This window comes from Oncorhynchus mykiss, chromosome 5, assembly GCF_013265735.2.
Source record: "Oncorhynchus mykiss isolate Arlee chromosome 5, USDA_OmykA_1.1, whole genome shotgun sequence".
NCBI lineage: Eukaryota > Metazoa > Chordata > Actinopteri > Salmoniformes > Salmonidae > Oncorhynchus > Oncorhynchus mykiss.
Window position 1 is genome coordinate 81271438 of NC_048569.1, and position 10560 is coordinate 81281997.

General features: G+C 41.7%; 1 protein-coding gene across 1 annotated transcript; it reads right to left on the bottom strand.

Moving 5' to 3' along the window:
* Positions 1 to 5828: 5828 nt before the first annotated feature.
* LOC110524661 (forkhead box protein Q1-like) lies at positions 5829 to 7756 on the bottom strand. The gene has a single exon (XM_021604506.2). It carries the CDS (start codon positions 7461 to 7463, stop codon positions 6408 to 6410), a length of 1056 nt encoding a protein of 351 aa, XP_021460181.1. The 5' UTR covers positions 7464 to 7756; the 3' UTR covers positions 5829 to 6407.
* Between the last annotated feature and the right edge of the window lie 2804 nt (positions 7757 to 10560).

The following is a 10560-nucleotide window of genomic DNA, read 5'->3' on the forward strand; positions in this document are numbered from 1 at the left end:
TAAAGAAATATAAATTGCTTCTCTGTGTTGCCATGCAACAATATCATGTTGGATGGCCTACCGATCCAGTAAAGGCGGTGTTGTTGAAGCGACACATAGAACAAACTGTGTAGGCTCATAAATCTCGTAGTATAAATCCTATCTCATGTTTTCCTAGTTCGCTCAGAACCCAACCGTAAGAGTCACTACCGGGGGAAAGGTGGTTGTATTTCGCTGGGGTGCATGCATGAGCAAGGGGGGGGGGTCTGAGTAAATGACTTTGACATGAGTGGAAGCAGGCTTTTTCCATCAAGAGCGGCCGGCCTTGGATACCACACACAGCGCACCAGTGTCAGTTTACAGCCCTAGGCTCGAGGCGGTCCCCTGGGCCCCGCGTTCATTAGAGAGAGAACCGAAATTAGGAGCGCGGGCGTCGACAGCTTCCTCCCCTATGAAGACAGACCATAATACAGATTTGTCCAACATAATGCAATTATTTAATCTTAAAAGATAAAAGCCCTATGATCAATAATGATAACAACGAGAGAAATAGGATTTGTTCAGAAACGTGGTCTACAAATTCACAGTGTATTAATCCTGTTACAAGGTTGACACTATATGACACTATATTGCAGGCCTGCATCATGCAGATAGCTTGTTTAATATTTATACTGTGATGACTTTTATGGTTACCTTTGTTATGCCTGCATTTGATAGGGCCTACACTTCCTCGTTTTCAATTCAACCACCTAATGTTATATATTTTTTAAACATATTGAGCTAAATATTCGTTTATATAGCCTAGTAGTTAAATAATGCAATCATTTTCAGTCATTTTTCAGTATGTATATGCTTTGTAAATAGCCGACCTATTATGTTTGGTAGTTGTATACGTTTATAATAAACAGCTCATTGTTACAGTTGAGTAGGTCTAGGCTATACAGAAATACAAAAAGACTACAAACAATATTTGTCCAAAATTGGTCATAGGCAAAAAATTATTAATATAACGTAAAATGTAGATTATCAATCTTAATTTGTACTGAAATCACATCACCCCATTCTGTTTGTATGCTTAGTCTCCCTCATTTCATTTCTACCACCTGGATTTGTTTTACACTGAGCTTTATTTTGTTTTATGCCGCTGAATTGAAACAGTTAGAAGGAAAGAGTAAACAACTGTATACAGTAGACTAGGCCTAAACCTCACATCAGAATATAATAATTTAAGGTTCAAACTGGGGCTACGGGATTTCATTTCTGCATTTATGATACGGGCATTATATATTGGGATAGTCGAGCTTTAGAAAGTCGACAGAAAATAAAATATGTAATAAACTAATCAGCTCCTCATCTATTTGTGTGTCTGTCTAACATTACCCCCGTCCTTTCATGTGTAGTCCTTAGATATAAAGGATTTTCAAACAATGGCCATCAACAATAACCTTTACACTTCACAACAAAGGATGTGAGGATAAAATCATTTTCCACCGTGACACAGAGAAGTTTGTGGAACCTAATGGCCTTAGAATTTCCTGCGACATCAGAACGTATGACCCCCGCAGTGATCAGGATGCCTCCGCGGCTAGGAGGAAACTTTGTTCTGCGCGAGAGCACTTTGAAGACTGGCCACTGCTTTTACGAGTTCACAGCAAAGCGCGTATAGGAGCTCTTATTATAGCTGTTTTGAAACATCTAGTAAACAACAATTATATCACATATTTACATGGGTTCTGGTTTTTAATAGTGATGGATATCCTTTGCATTTCTGTCCGAGTTTGATCCTTTTAGCCTGAAGAACACCAGCCTAGAACAATATAAATTGTTGTTTTTATCTTTGGTAAATATTGAAGTGTCAACTATAATATTATAGCTAATATTGCTTTAACGTCCCTGATTATTTATACAAAGGCTTACACCATTCAAATATTAGTTCATGAAAAATGTGGCTCAGAATTCTGTTTATGAATGTGTATTTAATATGTAGGATATTGCTGAATAATAAATGAATGAAGCGGTGCATTACATAAATTACAATTTTGCTTTATATTGTTTGACTTTTTGTTTTTGTTTTGATACGCCATAAAACGACACACTCTTTCCATAGGAACACAGGCCTGCTGGTTGTTGGCAGTGGTGGAAAAAGAAGTAAGGTATCATATTTGAGTAAAAGTAAAGATAACTTAATAGAAAATGACTCAAGTAAAAGTTAAAGTAACCCAGTAAAATATTACTTGAGTAAAAGTCTAAAAGCATTTGGTTTTAAATATACTTAAGTATCAAAAGTAAATGTAAAAGTGTGAATAATAAAAAAATATTAAGCAAACCAGACCGCACAATTTTCTTGTTTTTTTTTATTTACGGATAGCCAGGTGTCCAACACTCAGGCATAATTTACAAATGCTTCATTTGTGTTTAGTGAGTCCGCCAGAGCAGAGGCAGTAGGGATGAGGAGTGTTGTTATCTTGATAAGTGTGTGAATTAGACCATGTCCTGTCCTGCTAAGCATTCGAAATGTAATGAGTACTTTTGGGTGTTAGGGAAAATATATGGAGTAAAAAGTACATTATTTTCTTTAGGAATGTAATTAAGTAAAAGTAAAAGTTGTCAAAAATATAAATAGTAAAGTACAGATACCCCAAAAAACAAGTATATTCAAGTATTTTTAATGAAGTACTTTGCACCACTGGTTGTTGGTCTTTCTCATAGGCCTGTAGCCTACTTTGACTCCTCGCTTCTTTTGACAAGTGCCTACATCTTGCCTGAGCATTTTTTTCACTCATTTTGAAGAGATTAAATATAGTTTAAATAGCTCTTTCCAGCGTATTTTAACGGCAATGTGAGTCTTTATGTCTTCTTTCAGGCGCCCAAGCAGCCGCGCTTCCTGTCCAGCTCAACTCTGGCTTTTGTGCTGAGAGTACCAGGTTCTTTCTCCAGAAGCTCAGGCGCGGTTCAGCGGCCTGCAGAGTGACTGACTGTTTGAACTTCCTAACATTGTGCCTGGACTCCAGGCCTAAACCCTGCTCCAGAACGACATAATATTTAGGTTTCTATTCAATCATTAGCGCTGAAGATCCGTATTATATACCGCGATTGACAATTAAATGTTCCCGCGGTGGCGGAGACTGCTTTCACGGTAAACACTGCTACGTCGGCTCAATCGGAAATGCCATTTGAACGTGGATCTTCCGGGATACTTCGGCGATACGTATTGAATGGAGCACAGCATCTACTGCTCTCAGATTCAGGCATGTTATCAGTTTATTAGGATACGCCATATCTTTAACTGGTTCCTGTTCCACACACCTGAGAGAGCTAGTCCTAGGCTACAGAATGAAAACATAACGGTGGCCTACATTGATGGAGCGTTCACCTGTTATTGCCGTCGGTGCTAGTGCTTTGCCCAGTGCGTAACATACAGGTGTGCTGTTCCGGGATTTCACCTGCAGGTTGCAGCATTGTTCCTGAAACGGGACTCAACCCTCTTACCTGTCACCTAGACCGCCGGGCGCACGTTTTGGTTTGCCCTAGCACTACACAGCTAAACAAAGCTTGATGATGAGTTGGTTATTTGAATCAGCTGTGTAGTGATAAGGGAAAAACTAAACGTGCATCCAAGGGGGGTCCCAGGACCGAGTTTGCAGACTGCTGAGTAAAACTATAGTGACATGTTTTATTTTTGTTAGCATAGTACAGTCCTAGGTCTATGCATCAATGTGCATGATTGAGGAGGACGGACAGGTCATGTTTTATGTCAAAATATTTGTACACATGCATTGTATTTGTAGAAACATGTATGGGCCTAAGCAAGAATGTCTTCGGTTCTATTTGTGCCCAGATCGACTGCCCAGGGACTGAAAACCCCTCGCAAGAAAGACAGGGTTAAATGCAAATGGAAAATGGCAAATGTATCAACACATTTGCTCTTTTACTTTTCAGATTTGATCGTTTATCAATTGAGCAATTTTTGAGATTATCTTTCTCATTAGCCTATAGGCTCATTTCTCATTGGTCCACAATACAATATTGTACTAGTCACGATATTTTCTGTGTATACTATTTAATTTTATACTATACTATTTTACAATGTTTGTCTAGATACAGCACTTGCTAGTGATAGTCTGCAACTTTGTCAATAGCATTAGGCCTAACATTGTTAGGGTAACGGGAATCGTAATTAATGTGGGCAACACTACATGTGATGACGTCAAGGGTTTCCCTCAGGACGGTGGACAGCTCGAGACATCCCGTATGGACTGCATCCTTGCTTCTATGGATAACCCCCATATATCCCCTGTCGGTGTTGAAAGGTCTAATCATTTAGTTTTTATTGGAAGTGTGTTGTGATCATTTATAGACTTGGCGCATGAAGTAGCCAGCCAAAATGATTGTTTCTCGTTATTAAACCCTTACAATAGTCCAATCTGTATTTTGGTCATTTCATTTTTAAACATTGTTTTGGTAAAAGTTATTTGTATAGCTTATCGTTTAGCATACGCAGGTCTGTGTCTTCGTTGTTGTGGACAAGTCAGCTAAATGTCGCAATTCATCCCACATCTTTTTTTATATTCTAAAGATATTGTTGTAAATCTTACTCAGAAAATCAGGACATTTATTTAATGTTTGTCACGTGTTTAAAAAAATCCTCAACATAGCCTATAGCAGGATGAAAAAGGTCTAATATATATTTTTCAAATGTTGGTGATTTAAAAAAAACAAAACATGAAATGCACTGTTTTATAGTAATAATAATAATAATAATAATAATAATAATAATAATTAGTAGTAGTATGTATTAGCCTATTATTTCAGTATGACATTTTGAATTGCGTGACTTGAAACGAGAACAAGCTACAAGGCAGAGTAAATTCAAATGTCATATTTGAACAAGCTATATTTGTTTGTACAATGCTTTTTGGAGACCCAGATCGCAGGCACGTTTCTTACCCTCGTGTGAACGGCACAGAACAGATCATGTTTAATGAGTACACCATAGCTTGGGTGGCATGCTATGGTAGGCCTACAATTTATCCTTAAGCATAAACCATAGTTTACATTTAGAGATAGAGTGCATTTGTCCCAAGTCTGAGATTTCATCCTCGAAACCTATACAGAAGAGCTTGAGGAGACGTGTATGTTTTCACTGTGCTTAATAGATACTGTACATTATAACTACACATGATTTGCTAGTGTGCAGCTAAATGTCCGTAATAACTGAACTCAAACCCCCTCACTCGGAACAACCTTCCTAGACTTGTGTTGCAGTTAAAGTTAATGATCCTTCGTGTAAAGCGTCAGATTCTATGATTTACTTGACATAATTCAGCACTCCCCATTCTGGGACGGATCTCACCACCCTTAAATATTTAGAAATAGCTCAACCGAGCTGTAATTTGTGCCTAACAGTGTTGCTTCCTTAGCTGTGCTGTTCCGTGCGGTGCAGGCAGAGAGGAAGACAGAGGTAAGTATTGTAAATCTGTGAATGTATATCCCTCTCTGTGCCTAACATTGCTGTTTTCTAATTGTGCCTTGCCGTGCAGAGTAGGCAGATGTCTGAAATGATTGTATATCTTTTTCTTCATTCCTCTGGTACTTCAGCATGCTCGTTTAAGTGGTGAGTATGCCAAAACAGCGCCAGTGTTGCCAGGCGCTACGCCTTTCCAGTTCCAGGCAGATAGATATCGGATCTTCCACTGATCACCCATGCAAACTTTTTCCGCCCTCTGATTCCAAACACACTTCAAGTAGGCCTATACTTAATGGAAAAATATAGATGATTCTTTATTTTCCTTTAGGTAAAGATAAGGCAAGAACAATATCAAAAATGAAATACTCCTGGTTTGCGTCGATATTTTTTCCCCAATGAGTTTTTATTTTCTCTCATAAAAAATATTGTCCATGCATGAATCAATGTTTAGGAAATCAGCCCGTGTATTTCCTTTCTTTTTGTGCAGCCTCCTTACATGGAGTAATCAACAATCCAACAAATATTTTAAAATACAATATTTTTCAGCAAGTCATACAAAACTACATCAACACATACATAGTACTATATTTTTCAAATCGTTGGCACATGGTAGCCGTCGTTTACATTAGAAATGACCTAAGAACCACGTAACAAACAAACAAACACACACACACACACACACACACACACACACACACACACACAAACACACACAGTGGAAAGGCATGTCAGATTGCAACTCATTTGCTTCGTCCTAGTAGTAACCAGATAGAAATAAAGTCATGACAACAATAACACATTACGTTATTCATCACCGCTAAACGACTTGTTATAATCAGAAACAGTTAATTAAATGCACTGAAATGCCCTTTTTAAGACATTCGAAAAACGTAGAGCGCATAGGAAAGTGCACATGGCAAATTTAAGATACATAATTACATTATCGTCTGTTACGTTGGCTTTAGGAGAGCAATGAATCTATCTGGAAAGGATGACAGCTGCCAACTCGCGCTGTGTGCATTTTCACAGGGGAGAAAGCAGCCTCGGAGTTTGGCATGTGGCCCTGCGACGTCATGTGGAGAGCTGTGAGTGGGTCCCTGGTGTGCTCTGCGTGCTCAGCGAGGCTGCACCTGTACACGTTCAACATGTGTGACGCGCCGGTGCTGACCTGGTGGTAAGAGTGCTGTGCATGTGCGTGTGCCATAACAGCGGGTAGCGGTGGGTAGGCCAGTGTGTAGGGCAGCATGTGGTGAGAACCCGCGGGCCAGTAGAGCCGGTGGGCACCGGGGTTGGCATGTGCACTGTCTCTATCGGTGTGGTCTCTGTCCTCCCTACGTATGAAGGGCTTGCTGAGGATGCTATCGATGGAGAAGGAGCTGGAAGAGCTGGAGAACTTGGCTCCCATCACCCTCTCCTCCCGGGAGGGAACAGAAGCAGGGGCCGAGATGCGAGTCTCCTCGCCTGGTGTCTGGATGTCAGGGGTCTCGGTGTCCTTATTGGAACCACCGGACCGGCCCTTAGTGATGCGCTTCCTCCTGCGACGGAACACCCCGTCAGCGAAGGTGTACTCGCTGTGCGGGTTCAGCATCCAGTAGTTGTCCTTGCCCCATGGCCTGGAAGGGTCCCGGAGCACTTTGAGGAAACAGTCGTTCAGCGAAAGGTTGTGGCGCACCGAGTTCCTCCACCCGGTGTAGCTGCCCCGGAAGAACGGGAACTTCTTCATCAAGTAGTCGTTGATCTCGGCCAGAGTCAACCTGCCGCTGCCGGAGTCCCGGATGGCCATGGCGATGAGTGCGATGTAGGAGTAGGGCGGCTTAGGTCTGCGGGTGTAGGGCTTTCCCTTGCCATCGCTGCTGCTCGGGGTAGCAGGTGCCGGGCTGTTGGCCACGCAGTCCCCGTCTGAGCCCAGCTCGTCCCCGGATAGGGGAGAGGGGACGCTACCTTCCGCATCACTGTGACTGCAAACCTCCATAGGCTTCTGAACGAAGTGGCTTGCGGAGAACACTTCAAGTTTCATTTTTATATGTATTGTTTTCCCCCTTCTCCTCTCACCTGTCAGTGTGTGGCTGTCAGAGTTCGTTGCAGTACAGCGCGGTTCTCCTAATCAGAAAGTAAGAAAATCTGTCTGTCTGTTGTTGTTCTTTAGAGAGGCGCAGGTGTAGCCAGTGAGTCTGTTTCAGTGGTGTAGTCAGTGCACCTGTCTGTCTGTTTCGGTCCGAGGAGCTCCGATGTACAGTGGAACGGGAGGCACCCAAACTCGTGCCTGTTTAGCAGTTGAAAGTAGATTTGTCTCCGGAGACACGCGCCCTGTTATAATATAATCCCTCCGCGAGGGACAGCCCACGGGGGGCGTGGTCTAGCGTCTCAAACTCAGAGTAATCTCAAATCCATTGAAGCGATTGAGGGATTTATGATTGCACGCTCCTTTGTGCCACACAGGAGTATGTAAAACAAACATAAACATATAGAAAGCTAAAGTTAGAAGGAGGAGGGGAGAAGAACTATGTGTATTGTTCATATATTTTAGAGCTCCAATCTCACTCTCTCGCTCCCTCTCTCTCGCTCTCTCTCTCTCACACACACACACACACACACACACACACACACACACACACACACACACACACACACACACACACACACACACACACACACACACGTACACACACATACACACACATACACACACACACACACACACACACACACACACCTGAGTGAGTGACTCACCTGCGTGACTGTAGATTGTGTACCAGAAAAGAGTTTCGCCTTAGATGGCGTGCATTTACCAGACAGGCACACACAGATGTGTTTACGTTTGTAATGTTTATGTTTGTAGAGAATCTCAGGTCACTCTTGAATTGATTTACAATTATATTTAATCGATACATTTACAGAGGTTCTGAACTAAATCACCTTGCTCGAGGTCTAATCTAACATTTCCGTTCCTTTGCATAATAACCACCCAGCTAGCACATTTGGTTCCTTGGAAGTTGTGGGAAAATAAAATGGAAAGAATTTTAAACATTCTGAGAATGGAAGTAAAAATATTGCCTGTTCTGCGCACTAACATTTTTAGGTTGCATGGAGGTTCTACTATGTACTACGTTTTACTATGGTTTTCTGAAAGTTTTCATGGGAGGTTTAATTAACATTCTGAGAATTAACATGATAGGTTATTTGAAAGTAATTAAAGTTCTGAGAACATATTTCATTAAGACGATTTATAACACTGCTACATTACATGGCCAAAAGTAGGTGGACAGCCCTTCAAATTAGTGGATTCGGCGATTTCAGCCACACCCGTCACTGACAGGTGTATCAAATCTAGCAAACAGCCATGCAATCTCCATAAACAAACATTGGCAATAGAATGTACTGAAGAGCTCAGTGACTTTCAACGTGGCATGTCATAGGATGTCACCTTTCCAACAAGTCAGTTCATCAAATTTCTAACCTGCTAGAGCTGCCCTGCAACTGTAAGTGTTGTTATTGTGAAGTGGAAACGTCTAGGAGCAAAAACGTCTCACCAGTGAAGTGGAAGGCCACACATGCTTACAGAACGTTACCGGCAATTTCTAAAGCTCGTAAAGCGTAAAAGTCCTCTGTCCTCAGTTGCAACATTCACTACCGAGTTCCAAACTGCCTCTGGAATCAACGTCAGCACAATAACTGTTCGTCGGTAGCTTCATTAAATAGGTTTTCATGGCCTAGCCAACACTAGCCTAAGATCACCATAGGCAAGGCCAAGCATCGGCTGGAGTGGTGTTAAAGCTTGTCGCCATTGGACTCTGGAGCAGTGGAAATGCGTTCTCTGGAGTGATGAATCAGGCTTCACCATCTGGCAGTCCGACAGGCAAATCTGGGTTTGGTGGCTGCCAGGAGAACACTACCTGCCCCAATGCATGGTACCAACTGTAAAGTTTGGTGGAGGAGGAAAATGGTCTAGGGCTGTTTTTCATGGTTCAGGCTAGAACCCTTAGTTCCAGGGAAGGGAAATCTTAACGCTACAGCATACGATGACATTCTAGATGATTCTGTGCTTCCAACTTTGTGGCAACAGTTTAGGGAAGGCCCTTTCCTGTTTCAGCATGTTGCCCCCGTGCACAAGGCGAGGTCCATACAGAAATGGTTTGTCGAGATCGGTGTGGAAGAACTTGACTGGCCTGCACAGAGCCTTGACCTCAACCCCATCAAATACCTTTGGGATGAATTGGAACGTCGACTGCGAGCCAGGCCTAATCGCCCAACATCAGTGCCCGACCTCACTAATGCTCCTGTGGCTAAATGGAATCAAGTCCCCACAGTAATGTTCAAACATCTAGTGGAAAGCCTTCCCAGAAGAGTGGAGGCTGTTATAGCAGCAAAGGGGGACCAAATCCATGTTTAATGCCCATGATTTTAGAATGACATGTTCAACAAGCAGGTGTCCACATTGGTTGTGTAGTGTAGCTTAGTTTGGGTTAACTGTTCTTAACTGCAAGCACAGATAGGACACAAGGAAATTCATTTGTTTAGGCATTAATCATGCAAACACATGTATTTTTATTGTCACACAGTGTCAGTGAGATTCGAATTTATGATCTTCTGTTCTTTATCGATGGAATTTGTCCACTGCACAACCAGGATGGAGATAGCGTGCCATGTTTTTTAAAGTCATACAACGCTGTTCATTTTAGTCTTTTCAAACAGACCCCATTTCAAAGGAAACAAGCAGTCATTAAGATCAGGTGTGACCATTGAGTGGGCCCGCCAACACACCTGAACATACTCAACAAGGTAGAAAATAAAAGTTTTGTTTATGCTGAGAACGGAATGTATATGTTTTTAAATAACATTCTTATAACTTTTAAAGTTTTCTTGTGGTTTTCATGGAAAGTTTTCTTAACGTTCTCGAAACAATTAAATTTGAATAGACCCATGAGGAAACCTGTAGGAAATCCTTATGCTGAAGTACTGACATTCCCACCAGTGGAGAACGTCCCTAGAACATTACCAATATTGAAATGAATTGTAACCATGTGTGAAGTAATAAAATACCAAGAAAATAACGTTTTTTTTGTCAAGTTCCTTAAATGTGTTGAGAATGTTCCAAAGCCAAGAAACTATCCTGC

Excerpts from the sequence above, each read along its gene's own strand:
- LOC110524661 (XM_021604506.2), bottom strand. The coding sequence starts at position 7,463 with ATGAAACTTGAAGTGTTCTCCGCAAGCCACTTCGTTCAGAAGCCTATG.